Source organism: Ambystoma mexicanum, chromosome 5p (assembly GCF_040938575.1).
Source record: "Ambystoma mexicanum isolate Mex_15411 chromosome 5p, UKY_AmexF1_1, whole genome shotgun sequence".
Lineage (NCBI taxonomy): Eukaryota > Metazoa > Chordata > Amphibia > Caudata > Ambystomatidae > Ambystoma > Ambystoma mexicanum.
Genome location: NC_090930.1, coordinates 832,555,310 through 832,582,551, shown reverse-complemented (window position 1 = coordinate 832,582,551; position 27,242 = coordinate 832,555,310). Strand labels below are relative to the sequence as shown.

Genomic DNA, 27,242 nt, shown 5'->3' with positions numbered 1-27,242 from the left:
ACCACTACATTTGCAGGTCTTTTGCATGGAGAGTAACATCAGATTTGGTGGGGGAGCTCGTTGCTACATAGTCCAGCAGTTTGTTAAAATGGCGTTGATCTGTTACACTCTAAATACAAAAGAAACTAGCAAGTGGCAATTTTACAAAAGCACAGTATACATTCTGTATAACACAAAAAAATTGATTTCTACTGGAAGTCCTACTGTGACATCATGATCCGCGATACTGGCAAGGCAAAGCTACACTGCATCATTTTATCACCAGAGGTTTTCCTGGAATGTCATACAATGATGGATCAGTTGAACATTCTGGCAGTCCCCAAGATCCAAAAATGCCCCCTGCACCCCTCCCCACCACATCCGTTTGAGATACAAATGCAAGAGCCATTTCTCAGAGTGTACTTGGCTTCAATAACATTTCCATCGGTTATGGGAAAACAGCTGGAATGTGGCGTCTATCCAGGAGAGCAGATTTAAGAGCCCTCTATTTGACAACCAACTGACACAAAAGCCCCCACATCCTAGCACTCGATGTGACATCAAAGACAATACAAGGCACTCGAATCTTGCATCAACACTAATTCCACATGGATATACAAATAAGCCAGCACATGCCAGGGAAACTGATGCATCCCGGTCACTGCTCTTCATGGAACATCCTCCACACGCATTACCTTCATCCGATTCCATGTCTCCACTCAATGGCCCCCAAAATCTCTCTGTAGAGACCTTAAAAAAAGTCTATTTAGCCATAGATTTATGTTCCAATACAGCTCATCAGTGGCACACTAAATAGAATAAAACTTCCGTTACTTTCAAGAGCTACGGGAAGTACTCAAGGGCCAGGAGGATAGCTCAGGGAAACCAGTTGGTCTTGGAAGCAAGACAACGCAGAGCGTCACAGGTTCAAAACAGTGCTGTGCTTAGAGGCTGGTCTCCGGCAGGAAGCGCGATATAAAAGCTCAATTTATTTTAAAGTGTTGGCTGAACGAAAGGACTAGGTGACACAATAGGGATCCGAAAAAGACATAACTAAACTCAGTGTGGCCAAAAGAACGTGATAATGAAGGGCCTGGAGAATACAGAGAGGACGATAAAGTAAAGGCTCCAGCTGAAAGCGAAAACAAGTTTCACAAATCTAAGATGAGAATGCAATCGCGAAACTGAAGTCTTTCTGTGCAAAGGAGGAGAGTGGAGGTTTACATGGCAGATTAGCGTTACAAATACAATCAGAAGTTTTGACAAGGTTTAGACAACAAAGGAATAAGACTCGAAAAAAGGTAGCAACTGGACAAGCGGACATGCATTTGCTGGAAGATTGGTCGGGAACTAACAGCAAACCGCTGATGAAGCGAAAGTGCTTGTTGTCCACACGAGCTTCTGTTCTAGGGCTGGGTGAATTCAGCAAAGAAATGCTGGATTTCGCGCCTTGAAACACCTGTGTATAGGCGCGTTACAAATACCATATCATATCTGGATGCACAGGAGCAGCGCTGTTCAGAAGCCCCAGCCCAGACCTCGAATGCAGTCAATTTTGTACATGTTAACGCATAGAACATGTGTACAGTAACATGCCTTTGCCTGCTTACCTGAAAACACCATACTGCCATTTCTCCACAAAACCTATCCTACCAAAAGTCCTGAACTATTGCCAATGTATCACTGTAACACTGTGCTAATGCTGCATTCACTTGGCGTCAACGCATTGAACAAGGAGTTGCTTTGCACCTGCAATCCAGGCATTCACTTTCTGAAGGATGATTATAAATAACATTTGCATCCCGTTAAAAGCACAGCACTAGCGCAAAGATCCTGGAGAGATGGGGGAGGGGTGTTTTGGGCGAGGAAAGCAGGGAGTGGGTGGGAAAGGCCAAAGGGATAAGTATGGACATGTGCTGTCAATTAAACATTCCTCACGCCAGACAAAGGCTGTGTATCCCGCCTCACATGCCAATAGCTCAGCGTGCAGGTTGTGCCTAAAGTGACACACAATAGTCACCACTAAAGGACGCTCATTTGTTGTATGCAGATATTTGTGAAGCCGATATCTAGCAAGACAACCAGGGAGAACTGATTACCGACTTATGGCCAAAAGGTTCCAGTGAAAACGAAATCCAAGATTGGACCAAAGCTTGCGTCACCTCCCCAAGGAGCATGTGGTCACAGGTCAGGGAATGCTGAGGAAAGGAGAAGCCACGGATCATAAAACCATCGACATCAGTGGGAAGAGGTCATGGATTCTGCACCAATGGGGTAAAGATAAGAAGGGGAACTGACAGCAGAGGAGAGATCCTGTGGAGACAACTGCGGCAGCACGTGGGGTAAAAGGGGGAACATGGACCATGGAGTACTCTAATGACCCCTAGGGCATTGTAAAAATGCTGATGCTGGACTCAATTATGGGGATGGCTGGAAGGTTTTGAATCCACCATAACCACAGGAATTGCTCTGGGCAACTGTCAAGACCATTGTGTGCCTGACAAGCCATTACAGAGGGGGAACGACACAAACGGTGTCGAAACTACCACATTAATAAATGGCAAAGATTCACCCTTCTTATTGAAGCCGCTGTTCCATGATTATCGGACTACTGCCCCTACTTAAACATTTCAGGACTAGTCAAGGCAACAAACATAAACAATGTGTTTTTCCGAGTCATGATCTTGAGAAAATTAATGGCTACTGATATCCTCAACTGAGTCTGAAACAAATGTAAACATATTCCATTTAGATCATTACTATAGAGGCACAACGTCTTTTGTGAATGCTAAAGAGCAAAACCAGGATGAGTCAAATGAAGACACTGTTCAAGGAATGCTAGATCAACCGATTAGTACAGGATATGGATGACGTGCTCCCTCTCCCCTCCTCCTCCTCCTCCTCCTCCTTACCCCACTTTCTATGCACAGTCATACTTTTTCAGTTCTCTGCCACTTTCTAGGCAGGTTTGCACTTTACAAATCACTGACATACACGATGGTGTTAAAGGAGAGTGCCAGAGTGTGATTCAGAGTGACTCGGCGTGTGTGCAGAACTACACAGGTGGCAATCATCCACTTGTTCTCACAAATGACGGTACGCAAACCTAAGAGTGACAAAGTGCCTCAACAACAAAGTTTTGAGGAGGCTGGTTTTGAACTCCAACGAAGAAGGCAGCCACGCCATCTGGTTGGAGGTGTCGACATCTGGATGCCAAATTCTTTGATACACAATGTGGTTTATAATCAAACCCTTTACGACAATTGAATTTAAACTTAAAACCTACATCCTCATCAGTTGGAACACTGAGCAAAAGTGAATGACCAACATCTCAGGAACATGAGCCCATAGCAATAAGTGTGTATTTTTCGTGAGCAGGTATATGTGATACTCAAAGAATTCCTATGCACATCATTATCTTAAGAACTTAGTATATCACTACCCCATGCGTCAGACTGAAAACAAGCCCTCAGAAAGAATGGCTATATTTTAGCTATGTAGCAATTACGGATTACATACCTTGATCTTCTTTACAAGTCTGTTCTCTTCTTCATCATCCGTATCTGGAAATTCATAAATCTTGATTTTGTGTTCTAGTATTTCTTTCATGATCTAGAACAGGAAGAGACTAGGACTTTAAGAACATATTTACAAGTACCCTCTTCCCTTACTTATTACAATTGATGCAGCGGTAGAGAATGCTAGAAGGGTGGCTGTGTGAGAAAGGGGCCAGCCTCTTTCAAGCCTACCCAAGTGTCTACATACACATCAGTAGAATATTATGCAAAGTATTTTAAGAAATGTATTTAGCAAACATCACTCTCTTGCTATCTTACCTGTCTCTTAAACTGTTGGCATTCCTCTGGTGTGAGTGTGTCTGCTTTGGCAATAAGTGGAATGATGTTAACTTTTTCATGCAAGCGCTTCATGAATTCAATATCCAATGGCTTTAATCTAGAAAAGAAATCAAAAGCAGAATACCTCTTTAGCTTTAAATGCAGCTTTCAAAAATGTTACTCCCACTAGGTTTTGTAACCATATCACACCTTTTTTGTATCCTTACATCTGCAAATGTTGCCCACCCAATCAAGTGGTAACGTAAAGTGTTAAAACACATAAAAGGGATTGTTAGGTCGGGGTTCTATACTGAGGACGACTGCTACTGAAGTACCTCTTACTGCCGCTCTTTTATACGCGGTCCGATTGTCTGCCCCTCTGCTGTGCTTGGCTGGAGTGGCTCCCTGCATCTGCTCTTCATAGGACACCTTCGGTGTACCCCCAGCCACCCTTCTCCCCGTGGGAAAGCTTCCTGCTGCCTGGCCTGACACTAGGTACTTTCTTGAACCACCTGTGATACGTGCTGCTGCGTCCTGAATATTCCACCTGTCGCTGCTGCTGTGTCCTCTGCCTCGTGTGTCGCCTTCATGGGTGGGCATCTTGCTCATTGGAATTGCCTCATCTGGTTTCTACCTGCATCTGGGATTCATGTTACACTGGCTGGAAACCTCCACCGCCGTCTAGCCAGACACAATCTAAGCACCCAAACTCACTTGTGCAACTGCCATTGCCAGTCACGGTGAGTGATATTTCTCCCAGGTCCTTTGATGTAGAATCCGTGGTTGGTCAACCGCCATCCATGCTCTTCTGGCACAGGTGTTTGCCCACTATATCCAATCCATATTAAGTCTTTGTAGCCAGGGCTCATTATGCAACCCGCTTTCTCAAGCTTGATGGTACACTAACCCTGGGTTGAATCTCTTCTATTGGGATCCCTTATTCTGTCCAGCCTGCATGTTGCTCCACCCCCTGCTGTAACTGTGGGTAATATTACTTAACTTGTTTTAAGCCATAACAAGTTGCACTTCTATGACGTTTGGCCAGCTGATCCCTATTGAAGACACTCTCCGAACCATGGAAACTCCCGAAAGGGACGTAAATAGGTACTCACCTGCACTACATTTTTTTATGCTTTCCTTGGGGCCCATGCGATTACTGAGCAACTGCATTTTTAGAAGGTATGAGAGTATAAATTAGTTTTGGAAGAAAGAAAAAATCACTGCTTCTCACTCGGTAACCTTACGACAAATAACTGAAATGTATCAAAGTGCTATGGCTTGTTTCTGGTGGAGAATGGTTCCTTCGTTGACTGTGCTGCATTCTATATACAATCCTGGCGAGCGTTAGGAAAGATTCTCTTTTTTGCACCTATCCCTACATATATTTGTACTCGACACCCTTTCTTTTTGGTTGTTTTGAACCCTGTTCAGGCTTTCTGACTTTCTGTAAGCTATTAAAGCCACCTGCTTTACTTCCTTTACCTGTTTTTGCTCATTCTTATGGGGAAATCGACTAATCCTTTAGAATGTCAGTACTGAGTCTCTCTCCCTGAATTCTTGTATTGTTTAACTGCACACATCACCGTACATCATATAAAAAGACTGGAGAAACATTAAAAAAAGGGGAACTGACGAATCAGAGGAGGGATTTTGAAGACCTAAAAAGGGGCACGGAGAAGGGAGCTGCAAAAGCATTTTGAGAGGGGAGCGGGGGGCTCATGGAGTGCTCCAACAAGCCTTGGGAAACTCTGAAAATGCTGAGAATGGACTCCGGCAGAGGATTGCACAAGACACTCAGCTAGTTGGTATTTCTAGAGCTTGAGGTCATGAAAGAGAGCAACTAAGAAAAACAGAAAGATTATGCCCAGAAGGTTTTGAAACTGGTCCAGTGGAGACAAACTGTCTCAACGTCTGCTCGAGAATTCATGCCTCAGGAGCCTTTAGAGGTGTCCTTGGCCCAACCGTAGGACTCATCAGCTCTCCCCCGGGATACCTTGCTGTAGGAGTAGAGCTTTGGAACTGTCTCATGCCAAGGGAAGCTGTGCTGGGAATGCTCTGTGTTCCCTGCTGTACGTCATGACCTTACCGTGGCGACCTTCATTGGATAGTTTTCAATGGCCACTCGTCTCTCCCACAAAGTCCTCACTGGTCTTTGTTTGGGTCTTCAACTAGAAGCTGTTGTAACTGAAGGGCGAACACCCTGTATTAGGCCATGGCATTTGCAAATATTGTGTAACTAAGGTGGGGGGGGGGGGAGTTCCTAATAGCTTAGTTCCTTCTGCAGCAAGTGTGCATCTATTCTTAGATAAGTGGCTGTTTGTAACTGAGCAGAAGAAAAAAGCATATAAACTTCAGCTTTTATAAAAAAAACGTAATTTTTAATATTCAAGAAGATTATTGCTTTCCCTCCCTTTTAACATAGTTTATATTTAAACTAGTTGCATTTGGAGAAAAATCTTTAACCTCGAACATTGTCTTGGTTATTACATAAAATATAGTCATAGGGCACTGTTTGAAGCCAAATGAGGCTCCTACTAAATACAGTGCATACATAACAAACGGTAAAGCATCATAAGTGTTGGTGTGTGTTATATTCCCTTTTTGGTCAGGCTAGGTTTGGTGTGTGTTATATTCCCTTTTTGGTCAGGCTAGGTGTCTGTCTAGGCCAGTCTACCTAATATTGATATGGAGCAGGTATGGGTCAGGGTGGCCGGGTCTTTAATACTGTACAATTGGTCTAAAGGTCACCTGCCCAAATAGTTGGCTGAACGGATTCCTAAGTACTGTGACTGACCAAAACGAAATCCCACAAAACAAAGTATCTCTTCTGTCTAGACGATCCTCAATGTAGAAAACTCAAAGCCAGGGGGGTGGGTAAGTCTACATACCTGCTGCTTTCTCCAGCTGCCACCACAGAGCAACTAGCACATAATGTCCTGAACTCACTCTGAGCTGAACTTTGGTGGTGTAGCCTGGGTTAAGGGTGCTTCCGTAGGCCTATCCTAGTGTGGTGGATTGAGTCAAGTACTCACCTGAACTTTACTTTATCATTTATCTAACTTTTGAGAACTCCAATAATCCTAACCATTGGTACTACAAACATCTATATAAACTTACATGAAGTATAAACTTTAGAACTTGTGGCCTTTTGGCACAAGGCCCAAAACCATCTAAGGGTTGCACTTTATAAGGCTGAGGGAAGCTGTGTGTTGATTCTAAAGAGTTCCGTCTATTTCTATGCATCTGACTTCTCACCTGTGTTGTAATAGTAATTAATTCATATGCAATTAGTTTTCTCCTAAAGGTGGATCTCTATATATATTTTGCCTAATCACTTTTTATATACTTACTGCCCAACTTGAATTACCAGTGTTGCATTTTGTGGACTCATTGTAGCCCTAAACCACTCTTACACCCTTCCTGAAACCAAGCCTTCACCGCTATTCTACCTCACCTTGATTGGGTTTGGCCAACCCCTCAGTGTCTTCTCGGTTTTGCTCAATAGGGTGGCCTCGCAAAATCCTCCCACCAAGGCTGATTTGGGAAATCCACCCCAACACCCACCAACCCAAAGGTCCCCATGGGAAAAGGCTCATAGCACCTACAAATGCTGGGTCAGCGCAAATGAAAGGATCATAGTCGAGAGCCGGCAAGCGTTTTGGGTATTTCACCTTAACCCAGAGCAACTCGATGGTACCACCAAAACAACTGATGACAGCAGTCAACCCGCAAGCGCACCGTAAAAACACCTGCTCTGCTGTCAACCCCTCCTTTAACCCCCTATCCAGCTGTAGGGGGAGGGAAGGGGGGTTAGTCCGTCACTTTTTGTGGGATACACTTTGGATCGCCGAGCTAGAAACAGAGTGGAAGTATCTATAACAAAAATGGTTGCCCACCTTGGAAATACAGTCCAGTCTCTGAAGCTGCCAATATCTGCTACTGGGAACGGGCGCTGTAAATGCACAGGTCACAGATGCTACGGTACTGCAAGGTTTTTGGGTACATCATACTTAAATCTGTTGTCACAGAGATGCAACCTCAGCCCACTTTGTTATGTTAACTAGGTCAATGTTTGCTTTTATAGTAGCCTACCTGTGCCATTATTATGGCCATTTCATATACAAAGAAAAGGAGTTAGTTTTAATTCAGCTGGTACTTTCCTATTAAAACAATTTAATCCGGATTTCATAATCCATTAAACATATTACTACAATACATTAACTATACAATGTGGTATCTAGTGTCAGTTATTTTTTAGCGTTACAACACAAAGCTGAAATAAATTGAAAGCACTGTATAATTTAAGCTAAAAACACTTTCTACAATACAAATAAGTAGAACATCTGGGGTAATGCAGAAAAAGAAAGCGGTTGTCTTAACGACTTCACTGGAAGCAAAATCGAATTCCCAGCCACATCAAGCATGATTGAGATCCAATAGAATATCAATATTTTTAGAGGAAAAACACATCGACATAATGGGAGCAGAGTGACAGAGGACTCTAGTATAAATCACGAATCAAAAATATGGATATTTTGAACGGTATTTTTTCATCTTGCTGGCCATTAGGGAGTCTGTGCAATGTATATGAAAAGGTGACCTTGGCCAAGCGACCCATAACATCAATTAAAAGTGTAACATGAAACATTAGTCATTAAACTACTGACCCATGTCCTGAAGGAGCAATGAAGTATAAGCAGCACTGAACTCTGTTGTCCGGCATCTGGCGTCTGTTAACACGCGATTCAGCATTAAGGTAGTCTTCAAATTTACTGTCAATGTAGTCAATGACAGGTTGCCAGCTGAATAGAAATAGAACATGTGTCAGTGTTTCAAAAGGTACACACCGCATCATCACACCCATGATAGGTTTGTCCCAATTACTACCCTACAATTGTGTGAATGCTGCGTATTGGCTACACAATTCTATTTAAACAAAAAAGAAAATCTGCAATTCAGGCTTGTGTACCAGTCATGAGGAACGCAATCTATTGCCCACTCGTAATTCCAGTACAACATAGATATAGGTTTGGTTTTATCATGCGTTATAGGAAGATAGAGAAGCACCTACATCACAAAACATGACTCATTGCTAACAGTACTTTATACGCCTTCAGATAAGGCTGGACAAGCAATAACAAATGCAATGTAATCTGTGTGAAGTGTGTGCCAAGAAGGCTATTTTATAAGTCTAATGATGCCACGGACGTTCAAACACCTTCACAAACTTTTACAGTGGGCACAAAGAGCTGAAAGAAAGGAAGAGTCTAGATGATAAACCGGATGACCTCAGGGACCCGCTGGAAATGTCTCTTGGCCCATAAACTGTGCAGACTATCTAGCAAATGTGCACTGCAAAAACACTTCAGGGGCTAAAAAAATAAATAAAAAAATAGCTCCTTGTAGACCCATTCTGCCTAGCCCCTGCAGCTCTCGTAGGTACTAATATGAAAATCAAACCTGACTTTTAAAAACTCAATTTTGGTGGAGGCAATCCACCACCGAAATTTGTATTAGTTTAAGGACCTGGTGTTTGTTGTTTGGGCCGAATACCCAACTAAAAGGTTTACGGGCGAGGTTAAAACATTCATTATACATTGTGAAGTGGTTCCTTAAAGGGCAATCTTCGATTGAGATTCAAAGTAGTAAAATATTGCACTCTTGGCATGAAGGGGGATACAATGGGTTCCCGTGCTGCTATGCTGCACCTGCAAATGTCATGTTTTTTATGTAATGCAATTAAAACTTAAAAAAAAAAATATAAGAGGTAAGCAAAATAATTTTGGGTGAAGGCACATCACAGATCAATTCCCGACACATCAACCTTAAGAAAGATGCAGACTGAATCCTGCCATAGGGGACAGTGCTCTTTTTACATTTATATTCAATGAACTCCCAACAATTGACTCTTCTATGCCAGGGGAGTAGTTCTCGTAGGATAATTGTCAAGTCAATGCATCCTAAGCAGACGAAGGTTCTGCTGTCCCTGAGCGGGGCTTAATGAACACCTTAACTCGGCCAAGGTTTATGTGCTTTGAGGCTACTATAGTGGTGAGCTGGCACAGTATAAAACAAACCCAATAATAATAATGACCTGCTCACAAATGATTGCTGTGGTACCCATGATTCTGTCCCAGGGATTGTTTGCAGCTACTAAAATCAGCTTCTGGGTACCCGGCATCGCCCACAAACCTTGGGCTACCACCAGGAAACAGACCAATTTATTACATAGTGTCCCAGCAACTAACTTCCACAGAGGACACAAAAACAAGTCTGGACTATATAAAGCATTATGGTCTAAATGCCATCTACAGGAGTCCTAACATTGTTTACACCTGGGGTAAAAAAGTACCCGTGCCCTTCAATTTCAAACCTTACGAAATATTTTCTTTCAGAATGGTGAATAATAGACAAGTTACTTACCTGTAACTCTTGGTCTCCAGCATGGGTCTGGCATGGAATCACATGCTCATGAATCTTCCCTGTCGTCAGGTTAGGGTATCCTCTGTAAAATTAAAGAAAGTTTAGCTTTAAGCTAAAAACTGTGCGTCGCTTTTCTACCCAATCAGTGCCACTTGGGGTCTTACTACACCAGCCAATTACACTCGTCCTAAGCTCCACCCTCTTGGTGGCCATCTTCAGATATAGTCTCGCAAGTAAAGTGGCACTATGAACCAAGAAGAGCCAGAGAGGGGAAGGACGGAGGGTTCTCATGTGAATACATGCAAGACACATGCTGGAGAACAAGAGTTACAGGTAAGTAACTTGTTCCTTCTCCAGAATGGGGTCTTGCATGGATTCACATGCTCATGTATACGATTACACAGCAGTACATCTACACAACCACAGGAGGTGGCAAGGCTCACAGATGCAATACACTTACCCAGGAACAGACTCACCAACAAACATGTTGCGTTGGTTCGTGTTACCTCCCTCCACCTGCTCGCTCCCTGCAGCCCATTGGTCAGTGTGCCCTTCTTGATGTGCGTTTAGCTTGGAAAAAGTAAAAAAAAAAAAAAAAGAAAAGTGCACCAGAGCTTTTAAATCTCCCAGCATGTGCGTGCAGCCCCATGTGCCTGCCTCCTCTACCACTGGTCACATCAGGTGATTCGAATCTAATGTGTATGTATTCAATTTTGTTTGTTTTTGTTGCCCTTGTTTTCTGCCATCCCTGTTGTGGTTCGTGTTGCCTCCCTCCACCTCACTCACTCTCTCCCTCCCTCCCTCCCTGATGTGCGTTTAGCGTGATGCCTCGTTTCACCGGCTCCCTTCCTTGCTCTTCTGTTCCTTCCGCCCACCTCTCAGCCCTCCCTCCACCCATGTCTGGCCAGTTCGCTGGTCATAACTGACCTTCCCAGGGCAGCCCCCTGCCCGACAGCCCCTTCGGCTAAGGGCCCCAAGGCAAAGAGGAGCTACTACATTGACGGCTCCAAGATGTGTCTGCAGAGGAAACCAGTGAAGCCAGCAGCTAACAGACACCAACAAAAAACTATAAGTGTGGCATGGGTGGGGTGTATAGCAATTACTCTACTCCAGAAAGCCCCTTCCACTCTACCTTACCTATTACGTAGGCTGTCATAGACCTACACCATGCATACTTAGAGAGATGTGCGACCACCAGCCTAAACCCATTCATGGCTGGACTGTAAATGTTGCATTGCATTACACACTAACCTACTTGCCAATTTTAACTAGTGCCACACCTAGAGAGAACTGTGAAGATTGGTCTGTGTTGCATCTAGATAGGATTGTGAATGTTAGCATGCGCCACGCTTTGATGGAATGCTGAACTTTAGCCTGTGCCACACCTAGATCATTAACCTACATCTAAAACTGTAAATGCTTGCATGTGCCACGCTTAGACAGGCCTCTAAATGTTATATTCCGCCACACCTGGATGAAATCCAGAACATTAGTCTACATCTAAGCCACATTTGGATAGAATTCTGAAATTTGACTGCATAAGACTCAGACAGATCCGCCAATGATAGCAACTACCTCTTATCACTGTCACATCTAGATAGCGCGCCCTAAGGTTACTCCAAAGTCTAATGAGTAGTACTCTATTGTGACTGTAGCACATCTAGGCAGGGCAAACATACTAATCTGAATTGTAAATGACAGCATGTGCCACATTTAGATGGAGTTGTGACTGGTAGCATGTGCCTCTCTTGGATAGAATGGTGAATGGTAGAACTACTTAGAATTAGGAAAACTAGCCTGCGTCGCATCTAGATAGGTTTGTGCTTTTCAGCAAGGCCGCACTTGGTTAGATTTGTAAACAGTAGCCTGCGTCACCTATCAATGGGATCGTGAATGTTAGCAATGCCACATTTGTGAACATTAGCCTACGCCAGACCCAGAAAGGACTGTGAATGTTAGCAATGCCACATCTAGTTAGAACTATGGACATTAGCCTACCCACACTAGGTTGTGAGTATTAGCAATGCTGCACTTGGTTAGAGTTGCAACCATCAGCCTGCACCAGACCCTCATAGGATTGTGAATGTTAACAATACCACACTTCCGCTCTTAGTTAAAACTGTGAACATTAGCACTTGCCACACTTGGACGGGACTGTTAACTTTGGCCTGTGTCACATCTGGCTAGGTTTGTGGATGTTATCATGTGCCATACTTAAAGATGAAATCATGGACATTGGCCTAGGTCGCATCTAGATAGAATGGAATTGTCAGCATGCCCCACACTCTATGGAGTTGTGAATGTTGGCATGAGCCACACTTGGATGGAGTTGTGAACAGCATCATGTACCTCGCTTAAAAGGAATTGTGCATGCTAGCATGTCCCAGCATGTCCCTCACATAGACGTAATTATTAATGATTGCATGTGCCACACTCGGATGAACCCGTGAACATTACCCGGGTCGCACCTAGATAGAAATGCGATTCTCAGCATTTCCTACACCTCAGTGGTGAATTGTGAATGTTAACATGTGCCACACTCGACAAAACATGAGCATTATCCTGAGAAGCATGTGGATAGAACTGAAGGTTAGCATGTCCCACCCCTAGACGGAAATGTGATTGTCGGCATTTCCCACACTTGGATGGACTTGTGGATGAAGCATGGGCCTCACTTAGACAAAGTCACAAACATTAGCCTGAGCCACATCTGGATAGAAATGAAAATGTCGGCATGTCCCACACTTGGGTGGAGTAGTGAACGTTAGCCTAAATTGCATCTAGACAGAAATGCGAATGTAAATGTTAGCATGCCCCACTCGTGTGTCACTGTGTACCCTGCCTTCCTGTTCCCCATGCCATTGCTATATCCGTATGCCCCCGCCGTCGCTATAAGCCCAGCTCCCTGTCTCTGGAATTTGACAGAGTGGATGGAATTGTTGCCATATAGGTGTATCCCCCTATATATGCTATATGTATGTATCCCCGTATATATCTGTATCCCCGTATATACCTGTATCGACCCCTGTCACTATTTTACGTATGTCACTGTGTATGTCCCCCACCATCCTGTCCACGTACCTTGTCTAAGGTGCTTCTTCAGATAACCACCCTATCACCCCTCCTCGCTTACTCTCTACTATACACCATCATTCAACTAGAACACAGCTATACCCCTGATAATTCAGCCTAGCTGTACACTCACAAATACGACCCCACAAGCACCTCTTCACCATAATAAAACACAGCCAGAACCCAGTCCGAGTGTCCACCTACCATCCAACTGCACACATCCAACTGATATCTTCAGCACAACACCTATGGCTAGAAAGCAGCTTTCATCCAACAACTACACTGGCTGCACACATACGGTACACCCATGCACCATACAACACTATCTCCCTCTACTGACTTCAACTACGGTTCCCAAGGGCGTTCAACCTACCAGTGCTTGGAGGTCATACCAGTGTTACGCTCACTTGGCTCCTACAGGGGCGTCTATCGGACCCGAACAGCTGCGGTCTCCTTCAACGTGAAGCGTAGTGCAGAGATGACAGACTGGACTGGCCCGCCTAATCTCGTCTGCTTGACGCGTAGAAGTATTCTCCTGCAAGTGGAGAAAGGGATTTAGCCACCTGTGGATTCTAGTAATGGCACCCCACTGTTCTCTCCACTATTCACCTCCGATATTCCCTTTCAGTAATCTCCCCTTATGTTTTTGAATGAGGAGCTCTCCATCCTGCGTGGAATGCAGGGGCGCGTAGATACCAGTTACTTCACTGGTTCGAAGGAGTTGGAAGAGTTCTGGATGAATATTGACTCCGAGGTTCCTGGCGAGAACCCCCAAGTATAAAGTCCAAAGAGTTCAATATGTCCTATGTTCACTCTTGTCCCATTCCCTTCTTGTGTTGCAGCTGGGTCCAAGAGAAGATTGTCTTGTGGCAGCTGATGGCGTTCAGGTAAGAGTCTGTATTACCCAACACTGTCTGGTAAAAGATGCGTGTATTTAACTTGTTGTTTTCTCTCTCCTTACAGGTGCGGTGTAAGAAGTTGCGGGAGAGTTAAAGAATAACGCCTCTGGTGGTAAATCCGGTAAGTCTATGGTGGTAAAAAGATTGTATTTGTTGGCTCTCTCGGCTCACATATTTCTTTTGTCCCCTAGATGCTGGAGTTCGGCGAGGAAAATGATGGAGGCAGCGCCGAATCGAAAAGTACTGTGAGGACTGGTGAGTGCGGCGCGACGCTGCAGCTGGCGATGCGACGCCTACAGAAATAATGTCCTTTCCAAGTTCGAAGACGTGATGGATCCGGAATCAGGTAAGGAATTAAAATAATGTCCGTGTTCTAACCTTCCCTTCTTCTTTCCTCTTTCCTCTTTCCTCTTTTTCTAGGAGCTCTGGGTTGGAGGCGGGCGTGGCAGAAGACTGGATGCTGACTGCAGGCACGGTGAGCGTTATGCTGCTGGATGCAGAATAACGCGAAGCATGTGCTGCTGTTCGGGCGTGGTTTAAATAGCCTTCAAAGTAGTCCCAGGTAAGAAGTTCCCCAGAACCACACCCGAGTAAAAAATAGTCCCTGAAGTAAAGTAGTCCCATTCAGGCCTCACGTTGGCTTGACTTCATTGCAGCATGGTCTGCATGAGGTAAGTAATGTACATGAGCCTGGCGCCTATGGCGCCAGGACTGATTTCCTCTATGAGCCTGGGGCCAATGGCACCAGGACTGTACCCAGACAGCCCCTAGCCGGGGCTGCTGGGCTTTTAGTAAGCACCTGGATGCCTGCTCCCGGGGCTGATGGGCTTGGTCCGGATGCCCTGGGGTAGGCATCATGACAACCAGTGATATATAAGGCGCTATATAAATGCCAAGTAACATAACACTGCTTGTCCAGCCTCAGACTCCTCCCTGGAATCCCTGCCGACGCAGTAGAATCGTGTGAAGGTGTGGGTAAACCTCCATGTAGCAGCCCTGCAGATGTCGAGCAGGGTAACAGAGATAAATGCTGTAGTAGCTGCCATGGCTCTGGTGGAATGGGCTCTCGGCCGGCCTGGAAGTGGTCTATTGGCTTGACAATGGCAATGCATGATCCAGGCAGAGAGCCACCTGCAGATGGAAGCCTTAGACAAAGCCTTCCCATGTCCCACAGGTCCACAATTGACGAAAAGTTGAGAAGTCCTTTGAAAGTCTTTTGTGCGTGCAACATAGAAATTCAGGGCATGCACAATGTCCAGCGAATGCAATGACCTTTCAGCCAGCAGAACTGGCAGAACCAAAGGCTTGTTTAGATGAGTCTGATGGTACCTATGGCATAAAGGAAGGATGAGTTCACAGAAACACTTAAGCTGAGTGGAACCAGAAATATGGAGGTTTAAAGGAGAGAGCCTGCAGTCCCTGACCCGCCTGGCCGAGGCGATTGCAACCATGACAAACTTCAAAGGGGCTCCGTGATTAGTTTCAAACAGAGGCCCCATTAGTGTAGACGGTAGCACTTTTAGCTCCCAAGCCAGGGCAGGAGCCTTCACCGGAGGGAATGTTCTGAAGAGGCCCTTGACAAACTCCTTAACGACCACAGGGAGAGCTTGCCTGGAGCCCGAGTGTACCAGTATATGACAGCCAGGTGGACCTTGAAAGATGCATGGGCAAGGCCAGCCTGAGGAGGTACAGGAGAAGCTGCAGCGCTGTCATGCGCAGAGAAATCCTATGTAGCTGGCACCACATTTTAAAGCACTTCCACTTGTGTTTGCAGCAAGTAAGCGTAGAGGGGTCCCTCGCTAGAATTTTCTTGCATTTCAAAGGTAGCAAGTAGTGGCCAAATTCTAGGGCTGCAGGAGCCAGGACGTGAGGCTCAGATGCTGGGTCGTGGTGCAGGATTGACCCTCCTTCTCTGGATGAGGAGGAGGAGGTCTGGAAGTGGAGGCAGTTTGATGGCTAGAACCATCGATAGATGGAGAAGGTGGGAGTACCAGATCTGCCGGTGCAATAAGGATCATCTTGCAGTGGCAACTTCCAAGTGTGTTGATAACTCGTAACAAAACTGCAATCAGTGGGAAAGCGTACAAGAAGAGGCCCTCCCAAGAGAACGAGAAAGCATCCCTCAGTCTCCTTGGCTGAGGATATCTGCTGGCAAACCTTTGACACTCGGCGTTGGTAGCTGTTGCAAAGAAGTCGATTTGAGGGAGACCCCACTCGTTGAAGAGACGAGACACTTGTGCTTGCTGAAGCTCCCATTTGTGGCAGGACCACAATTCCCTGCTGAGAGAGTCCGCAATGGTGTTCTGGACACCTGCCAGGTAATATGTCACGAGAAGCATGCGTTGAGCAATGGCACAACACCACAGATTCAGCACATCCATAGAGAGAGCAGGGGAGCTGCTTGATGTAAAACATGGTGGTGTTGTCCGTGAAGACCCACAACACATTCCTGTGGAGCTGAGGCTAAAAAGACTTGAGTGCCCAGAAGAATGCAAGCAGTTCCAGGACGTTGATGTGTAACTCCTTCTCTTCCAGGAGCACCATTGCAGCGCCTGACAGAATGCCCGATTAAGGGTGATCTTGTTGGTCCATGTGCCGGTGACTTGCTGCCATTTGGAATCCAGAAACCCTTGAAGGGGTCGCATATGCAGACTGCAAAAGGGAACCAGAAGGATGCAGGAAATCATCCCTAGCAAGGACTTGATGTACCGGACTGTTGCAACGGAAGCTGTCGATACCCATTGGACCTTTCCCAGGATGGCCTTCACAGACACTCTTCCAAGGGTGTCGCTAGACACAAGAGTGTTGAGGCGGGGCACCCAGGAATAGTGCGTTCTGAGATGGTACTACGCACGACAGCTGATAGTTTATTAAGAATCTCAAAGAAGTCAAAGTCAGGTGGTCTACGCGATGTGTGTAGGAATGCCAGCACGTGAAACCGGTTGAGGACGAGTCAGTTGTCCAGGTAAATATAGACGTGGATTCCTTTGTGGGACTGATGCGCTGCCATTGGTGAACACTCATGAGACTGATTTCAGGCCGAAAGGCACAGCCTTCAACTAGAAACGGCGCCCGTGAACGACAAAACACAAGAACATCTGGTGTTTGCGATGAATGGGGATGTGGAAATAAGCATCCTCCAAGTTGAGGGTTGCCAGGAAATCATCTTCCTCCAGTAGGTCGAGCATGTGCTGCAACGTGACCATCCTGAACCTTTGGGATTTGAGGAACTTGTTGAGGCACAGCGAGTCTACAATGGGTCTCCACCCTCCTGACTTCTTCCTTACCAGAAATTATCTAGAGTACACTCTAGAGGTGCTGAGGCACCAGTTATATTGCCCCCTTTGCTTAACATAGATTGAACCTCCTTTAGCAGCTGTGCCACATGCAGCTCTTGTTGCTGAGCAGGAGGAACATCTGGGCATTTTTCCTGGCATTCCAGAGTGTGTGCTTGTTGAAGGACATCAAGCACCCATTTGTCTGTGGAGATCTTTCGCCAATGATAAACAAATTGTGATTACCGGCCTCCCAATGGGGTGCAGAAATGGGGGCGCAGGTCCTGGTCCAGTTCAAAGCCTGCGTCAGTGTCTCGTCCTGGCTGTGGGCAATGACGCTGGCTGCCACTTCCATAGGTTTGGGTGCATCCCCTATAAACCTCCAAGGTGGTACAACGGGAAGACTGATGATATGAGGTGGTCAAACCTTTGGACGACCTCGAGTGTCTACCTTTAGGGGAACAGCTTAAAGTATTCTTGTTTCAGCGCCCTGTTACCTACGGGTCTGGTGCGCGCTATAAATAAACAAAAGGACAGCCTCATCTACCGGAGCATGCCCAAAAAACGGGCTGTCTCAGTGTCGGTCTTTATGACCTGCAGAGTGTCGTCAGCTGCCTTTCCAAAGCGGTTGTTACCATCGAACAGCATATCTAACCTATTGGGATAGGGTAAATCGCAAATATCAGCTTACCACGGTCACCGGTTTTTCCTAACCCGACTTTCACCCCTGGATTGACTAGTGGGGACTTCACTAGATGAAGAGAGGCTAGGTTGCACGATTTAGGACAACTGCATGATGAGGGGACACCCCCCCCCACCCCACCTTTGAGCAATGCAAGACTACATTCACGTTACCAGAATCAGAGAGATTTCACTATATACAACTCAGACACAGTGTCGTTGCGAGACCAGAAGGGGAGGGGGGAAAGGGACTTGATGCCTATTGAGAAGCTGGTATCGTTTAACCTCTCTTCTCATGTAGTTTCTAACGTGCACACATTTTTAGCAGAATGCACAGGGGAGGAGATGGAGGCCTATGTGAGGAGCTCGGAGAAGGACTTGGGTCGCACGATTCCAGTTGCGTCATGGGAAACTATGTGGAGGAGGGCTTCTAGAGCATATGATCTACCACAATACTAGAGAACTCTTACAAAATTCTCCATCGTTGGAATCTTACACCTGACCGCTTACATACTATGTAGCTCCTGGTTTCCCCTCACTGTTGGAGGGTGCGCAGAGGTTGGATCCATGGCTCGCATATGGTGGCACTGCCCAGTAATTAAACCCTATTGGGCAGCCAATGTCACCTTAATCAAAGAAACTGTGGTTATATGGCTTCCCTTATATCCTCTTGTGGTACTATTGGGATATAAAGACTACCAGAATTTACCATTGCTGCCCCTCACTCAGTTTTATCCAACCATATGCTCACTGCAGCTAAACTTACCATCGATCAGCATTGGAAAAAGGCAGACGTTCCTTTGCTTCATATGTGGAGGGCCACAATTTGGTATATTTGCCCCATGGAGAAAATCACTGCTACCCTCTATGACTCTGACCAAATATAGGTGTATATGGGATCCCTTTATCACTTTTGCTACTTCGAATGGTTACAGCCCTCCGATTCCCCATATTGTAAATAAGAGAAGCAGTGAGCGTCGTAGATGGACCCTTTGCTGAGGGTTTGCCCTGTAACCTTTATTCATATATCCCAGGTCCTTGTGCTGAACTCTTCTCGACAGCCAGAGATAATCCCAGTGTCCCTCCTCCTGTTAGTTTTCTCTTACCTCATTAATCGCAAGTGTACTGGAAAGCGAATATGTATGCAATATTTTTCTCCCAACATAGCTCTTTCTTGTTGTTTGTTTGATTTGGCTCGTTGGTCATGTTTTTCTTTTCTAATGTGTCTGAAAAACCAACAAACATACTTTTCACACAAAAAGATATTGCTAGTGTTCTTAATGCAGAGAATCTTTCACCCCTTCATTGGCCCTCGGTCTTCCTGAGTAACAGTGACACCTGTTGATGGCAACATCCACTTTCAGCCCATAGTACTTATCCAATTGTTTCAAGGCAATGTCGGACATTGACGTCTCCACCAAGCTCCTCTGCTGTTAACGGTGGTAGTTCCCTGAACTTTTTCTAACCTTATGGTCATTGTGTATGTAATAACTTTTTTTCTGCCATGACACTTCCATTGTCCACTGCCGCAATATCGTTTTTCCAGTAATGTCGCCATTCTTCCCATGGAATATGTGGTTCTCCAGCCAGGTGTGGCTAAGAAACTGAGGTGAGTGGACTGTAATATTTTGCATGGTTGGGTTTTCATAAGAGTCTCTTCTTGATATTCATGCAATTATGCATTGTAAATGCTTCTATTCTTGAACTGAATTTGTATTGCTTGAACGGTGTGCTTCCTATTGCATGGAGATATTTAAAGAAAAAGGTTTTACTTCTCTAGCAGCGGGCACGCTGCCCTTCTCATCAACCTTGTTTCCTTCCTAGTCAAATGTGAGATTCTTTGTCGCAGTTGTGGGGAGCCATTCAGCTTGAAGACGTGGGACACTAGTCACGTCACCAGTGACTCGTCGCCAGTGTTGTGTCTCCAGGTAGTAAGAAAGAAGGGAAGCAGAGGCTGTACGAAGTTTATGATTTATTATATTGCATACAGCTCCCCACCAGAGCTACTGTGCTCCCTTCGACTTCTCTCTCCAAATGTTCTATCTCAGCATGCAGAGGTGTCACTGGCTGGCCCGAGGAACACACAACAGCTGCAGTCACTCCCCACGCACCACTGGCAGTCTGGAGGAAGCTGCCCACACTCCGAGACATCCGGCGTGACACGATCATGCAAGGAACAATCACTAAACTACAGATGCATGGGAAGGAAATTGCATGAGCCGCATTTTATGCTCCAAATACAGACCAAGAGGTCTTTTTTAACACATTTCTTGAATGCGCAGAGGGAGCAAATCCTGGCTGGAGATATGAATTTAGTGATGGATAAGCAGTTAAGAGAGGCCTCCAGTGCTGACAATCGGAGAGGTATTCACCCCCAAGAAAGATTTTACACACTATTTGTATGTGCCTATATCACATTCCCCAAAAAAAAGACATTTAATGACTACAAATAAAAATGAGGTGTGGAGAAAGTAGAGATAATAGCGAACAATTCATATCACCATCGGAGAAACCCCACTTGATTCAGTAGCTAGATACGATGCAAAGACTAGATGGAAAATGGATACTAAAATACTTAAATGATATAAACCTGTAAAACAGAACTGGAAGATACTATTAAAGAATACTACTCCATAATCCACCGCACCTACAATTCATTGCGATCCCCTTATGGCATTGGTCAGGGGCAAAATGATTGCATTATCTGCGGCCTGGAAGAAATAACGCGACAAGGCGGAGCTAGCATCACAAACAGAACTACAGGATGCCAAAAGGAGCATAAGATGACTCCTTATAAGAAGGCACTGAAAAATGTGCAATAAGAAATAAGAAATCAAATAAGATTATTAATGGTAGACAAAACTGAAAGGGTGCTTCTTCAAACCAAGCAAAGCATTTTTGAGCAAGGAAATAAATGTAAGACGCACATTTCTCAGACTTGCAAGAACACATTGTCATGAATCCTGCAGTCATCACTGACCCCTAGCCTAAAGTTTCCTCCCATGTGATATGGGGAAGGCAGCAGCTACCTGACCCTAGGGGTGGTATTCTGAGCCTGGATCATATGGGAGAAATGGCTGCCAGGGGGAGGTAATGGCTCCAACAAGGGAGATACAGTATTTCCTTTGACCAGGAAGAAGAATGCCTAACCCCAAAGTTTACAATAGTCTGCTGTCATTATTCAGAACCTTCTAATATATTTCTGTTTAACATCTTAAAAAGAACATTATTCATTCTTCCTACTGCATAACCTCCCCAAATCTCATTTGACATCTGGTGTTTATGATGATTATTATGTAGACAAAAGTGTTCAGCAAAATAACTTGAATCACTGAAAACGCTTTAGACTTCAATTCCCAGAAAGCATTTAGTACTGGGAGGCGGAAGAGGTAAGGAGTCAATGAATATCAACAGCAACAGTAAGAGTAACGTGCGGTCTAGTGGTTATGCATTCAATCCATTTCACAGGACATTTAAATCGGATAATCAACCGCAGGAGAAGGAAGGTGATGGAGTAGTCCAAATGGGCTGCAGAGTACGTGGAGCAGGAAGCAAAACTGCAGAGAGGCAGATGAGCTTGAGCAAGCCCAGCTGAAGGGAAGAGGTGCTCCCCAACTGACACTGGTCCTGTCCACATAACAGGGTGGCAGAAGACCCAACCGAGATGAGTACTCCAGGGTAGTGCAGCAAAGGAACCAGCAACCAGACAGGTTGTCCACAATGCTGTCAAATCCACAAGCAGCAACCGTACCAGTGAGGGACCACAGAGTCGACAGAGGCCCTGAAAGAGGGTTTGACAAGCTGCGGATGTCGCAAACGGAGGCAGGGCTCTGCCACTACAGCAAACCAGGAGTCAGAGACGCCAGAAGATAACAGTGAGTTGGTCCTTTTGTGGTGGCGACCCCGGGGCATTCCGACAGGGATATGGACAATTAAAGAAGTTTTGAATACCACCCAAATAAATTTAGAGCGCGAAACAGAGGGCAAATATGGTACAATTCTTCCGATAAGCGATGTCAGCTGGAGAAAACCTGAAACATATTGCCATAAACCAAAAGACATTGTAAGAGGAATAAGTTTTACAATTCTCCTGACAGTCAGTTTGGGGAAACCTGGAACAAGCATTGCCAAGAGACATTGTAAAAGAGGTTGACAGTAGGAGCTTGAAAAAACCCTCATAGGGGATACCATCATGGGGGAAGTTGGTGCAGTGTTAACTTAAGTCAACAAGGTTGTCACTGAAGAGGTGCAATTGTAAGAACATTTGAGAGAGATGTGAATGTTGCAGACAGACCCGATAAGAACATCTGGTAGTGAAACCTTTATGAAAGATACCTGGCAGGAGAGTACACCAGGGGATCTGTGTGAACCAAAAGGAGGATATTCCTGGCAAGGGAGTATACCAGGAAATTCAGAGTTGTGCTGGAAAAGAGTTTGTTCTATTAAGATTTATTTGTTGAAATAGAACATTTTGCTTTGTCATGTTGAAAAATTATAAGACTATTTCCTGCAAAATTTCCACCAGTATTGAAGGAACTTTATTATATCAAGTCTTCTTCAATTTTTGCAGATTTTTGCTTTGCCGTCCTAAAGACTATAAAATACCTTTTCCAATCCATTTCGACCTGAATTTTAGAAATAACATTAGCCTGGAAAGAGACATTTCCAACCTCTTTAATATGAAAGTTGGTGAAACAGAGTATTTCAGATGCCTTTCCCTGGAACAGTTCAGAGGAAGGGAATCTAAACCCTGGAGCCAAGGATTGTTCTGCTGAAATTGTATATATTTATGGTTTTACATAACTTGGTTGAAGTGACAATAAGAATTCTATTGTACCTTTTGATTTTGTATGTTTCTGTGAGGGTCAGATGCCTTTCGGACACGAGATCAACTTTCTTTAGTCTTAGTTTTATAGGTAGGGACCTTTCCCCTTTTGGTTAGGGCAAAATAGCCCTTTTTCCACAACCATTTTCTTTTAATGAATATGGCTACTTTTGAGAAACTTGCAACGTTGTGTCTGCCTCTTATTGCCACCTACCTGCGACACCTATCCTGGAACCTAAGCACGGCACAGCCAGCTGGGATACCAGACTCAAACCAGATGCGGACGCCAGTCCTTCCAGGGCACTGCTAAGTTGTTTTCACTGTGCATGCATAGTGGCCTGGCTCTCTGGTTCCGTGCATGTGCGGTGCTTTAGGCACTCTCTGGTGGCAATGGCAACCATCCCAGAGCACGCACAGTCTAGCTGCTGGCCACTGGGAGTATTTAAACCCCTCTTACTTATGGCTGAGCACATCTTAATGTGCTCAGTGAGTATCTAAATCCATTCAGTATCCAGACATCTCTTCCTACTTTGTGATTTTCTTCCTTCCTGCTCCTGTAATCTTTCCCGTCAGCCCCCAGTCTTGCCTTGATCCTCGTTTCTATTGTGCCCTGCCAGTATCTCATTCATGTCCAGTCTGTTGAGAGTATCTGACATCCTCTGCTTTGTCTTTTCCCTGATCCCTCCCTTGTGGCCTTACGCCCTGTGCGAGTTTCTGCGGCCCACCATCTCTTAACTTGACTGCTTCTGTTAACTGTCTGCTGCAGCTAGCTGCTGTTTTGCCTTCAGCAGTGTGCCATTTGTTCAGCTGGGCCAGTTCTATCTACAGTAATCCCTTCACTGAAGGTAAGCCGACTTCCTGTGCCATTGGCTGCACTGTCCGCGCATTATCCAAATCAGGGGAAGCAGGTACATGGTGCAGCAAGTCAATTCTGTGTCACCAGGTACAAACCTCCCTGCGACTGCTGACAACTTCCCGTTCTGCACAGAAACACTTTGAAGCCTCACCAAGACTTATCCCGATGGCCCGAACATACGGCATAAGTATGCAAGGCGAAACATGCCTCATCATTCACAATAAAGCAGAGATATTATTAGTTAAGAGACAAAGTCCAGACAGCAAATCCTTTATAAGAACCATACTTAATGAAAGGGGAGTGAAACACCCGGGAGACACATAAAAGGGTGGCAATTGCAGAATTTTATAAGAAACTCGGGGGAGGTAGAATCATCAAAGCAAGAAAGATACCTAGAAGCAGTCCCACTCCCTCAGATCAGGGAATAAAAATTAACTTTTGGAAGCTCCAATTAGACAGGAAGAAATAATTAAGAGTGATTAAATATCTTAAAATTGATAAGTGTCAGGACCCGATGGACCAACAACAAGCCTTTATATTACAATTGATTTCGAATTGGGGTAAATTAGTTAGCGAGAGTTCTTTAATGGGATTAGATAAAGGGGGAGGGGAACATCTCTGACCAAAAGATGCAAGAATAACAATCATTACTAAAGAGGGCAAGGATTTAGGATTATGCTACTAGGCTATAACCAGGAGCTAAATAGCTCATTAATTTCGATCCCAGATATATCAAACATAGTACACCTTGAAGAAAAGGCAGGCAGATCCCAGGTGCCACCCCAGCTGTTGGCCTGGCTGCAGAGAAGGCCTTCAAAAGGTTAAACTAACAATTCCTGGAAGGAGTTTTGTAAAAATTTCATTTGGTCCCATAATCAAACATATGATGGTAGCCAAATTACAAAAACCCCACAGCACGGATCATGATCAAATTGGTGCGACACAGAGGAATTGTTTGTGGGAGGGGAACGAGGCTGGGATGCCCTCTCTTGCTGGTCCTCTTTGCAATGTGTATGGAACTGTTGCAGAAATCCACTAATTTGAGGAATTACCTTTGGTCAGACTCAACAGAAGATCAACCTTTTCGCAGAAAATATTTTTTTGTCATTTTCTGAGCTTGAGATACCACTAAAAGAAATTCAACAGAAGATAGACGTATTCAGAGAAGTATCAGGGTTTAAAGTAAATCGGTGGTCTTGAATCTAACAGTACCAGAAAATGAAATTAAAAGAACTGCACCAACGGGCAACTACACATATTAGATTCTTGGGTGTTGTCACACCAAACTTGTCCAAGCTATACAGAGCCAAATATCCAACCTACCTCATTTTATTAAATGAGACTTAAAAACTAGAAAGGTTTGTTCTCATTATGAGCGGGTAGGACTTAAGTTCTGAAAATGAATCCATTGCCTTGAATTCTCTACCTATTCAAGGCGATCCAGATTCCAAATCTAATTAGAGAAATAAAGTAATGGCAAAAGAATGCTTATGGATTTTCTATGGAGCGGGAAAAAAAACTGAGAAAAACAAATTGGAACTAACAAGTAGAGAGAAGAGAGGACCACGATGCTGGCACTTTATGAACACTATATAGCATCAATGGACCAGGATAATCTGTAATTAGATGCAGCAAAGGTTAGAAAAACACTGGCTCTTTAGGGATCAATCAATAGCAGGAAAACAGATTTAGACAAAACCATGGCTCCTGTGACGATCCAGGGTCTTCGTCCCTTCTCCCTAGAAGGGAGGCACCCCGTTTGAGGCTGGCAAGGTGAGCCCGGTCAGCAAAACCCGTGCTAGGGGTTTGGTAAAGCGGGACCTCACTGGGGGTGACTCACCTTGAAGGGACAAGGACTTCCATTCCCATCAGGCACTCCCTTTAAGAAGTACCTTGTCTGCCGATATGAGAGTAGTAGAGACTGATGTTATATCCATCAATAGAAACTCAAAACATATGGACATTGCTTCTGTACCTTTGTCAGAAGGTAATGCTGAACTTCCTCAAAAGACACAAACTAAGCAACATGCCCCCTGGTAGTACGGCAGCACGATGAAATGATCGGCCAATCATGAATGGAGAGGGGGAAATCCTACGCAGAGACTATCCTCCAATAGAAGGTCCTGGTGCGGCGGTGCCACACTGCACCGCCGCACTGCACCACGGAGCTAGCAATGGTGTGGAGAGACCAAAACACGGAAGAGAGAAGCTGGGAGGCTAGCATCTGCAGTGCAATATCGTAGAGGTGAAGATGGGAGAAACCCAATAGTACCTGGTGGCACAGCCATGCTGCAGCGAGGTGGTGGACCTGGAGCCCTCAAACAAGTGCAGAGACCAGATTGACCGAGGAACAAATCCTCTGTTCGCGGTACAAGAATCAAAGAAAGCACTGAAGGACGGAAGAATAAAAAAGCTGAACGCTTACCTGTCCAAGGTGCTGAGCAGAGAACGAATCAGCAATTTCCTCTCAGACACAACCCCTGCTGGAGCATATGCAAAGGCAGTGAGGGTACAGCAGGGTTGCCCACGGAGGAGGGTGGCGAGCCGAACAAAACCCAAAAGAGGAAACAAAAAGCCAGTGGAAGAAAACCATATACAGGTCAGCCCGAACCCCAGAGACAGAATATATTAGAGGATTGTGCAAGCCCTATAAACCAGAGTAATGGACATTGGCAGAGGCTCAAGCAACAACCACAAGAGCTACGAAGGCCAGAGGGTTCTAGATAGCTCTATCGAGATAAGTGGAACATTGCAAGCTATATATGAAAGGGAAACTGGAGGGTTCATTCAACCAAGTCAAGAGGAAAACAAGGGGAACTGGGAGACTCCCTTTGTATACAATCATAAGAAAATGAGACCCAACTGGTTGAGGTGGATCAAGGGAATCATCCCTCCAATTAAAAAACTTGAGACTTTTAGTTTTTTTTAAACACTTGAACTATTCCGTGAGGAACCCAGAAAAAAAACAGAGTAACTTTTCTTTGATGAACTGTGAAACATTGGGATTGTGATGCAGACTAGGAATAAATCCTGAGCCACCAGGTTACAACTAGCATGAAGAAACCTGAGCAGAGGGCATAGTACTCTAGCTAAGATTTACGTTGTTTTCCTTAAGGTAAGTAGAGCCAGATAGTTAATAGGTTATGGACTAATTGTATTTTTTTGACTAAAGACAAAACACCCTTAGTTACTTTGATGGGAAGGAAAATCCATTTTAGCAATAGAGATATATTTAAGTTAAATAAACAAACCCTTTTGAAGTGTTGTCCTAGAGTTTGACTCCTGGTTCGCAACACACTCCCGAGGCACAATAGACAGCCAAGCATGCGTGCAAGTAAATCAGATAACAAGGGTGACTTTGGAAGCATGGGATGCGATTAAGAAATATCAGGGACT

At 44.8% G+C, this 27,242-nt stretch overlaps 1 protein-coding gene across 2 annotated transcripts in view; it reads right to left on the bottom strand.

The window, feature by feature from the left end:
- SEPTIN7 (septin 7) overlaps nucleotides 1-27,242 on the bottom strand; it is a 704,343-nt gene that overhangs the window by 370,556 nt on the left and 306,545 nt on the right. For both annotated transcript variants that reach the window (XM_069613251.1, XM_069613252.1), the window contains exons 4-6: nucleotides 8,483-8,617; nucleotides 3,816-3,933; nucleotides 3,499-3,591 (exon numbers count right to left, since the gene is read on the bottom strand). In XM_069613251.1, coding sequence (XP_069469352.1) covers nucleotides 3,499-3,591; nucleotides 3,816-3,933; nucleotides 8,483-8,617 — 346 coding nt within the window. The remainder of the gene's footprint in view (nucleotides 1-3,498; nucleotides 3,592-3,815; nucleotides 3,934-8,482; nucleotides 8,618-27,242) is intronic.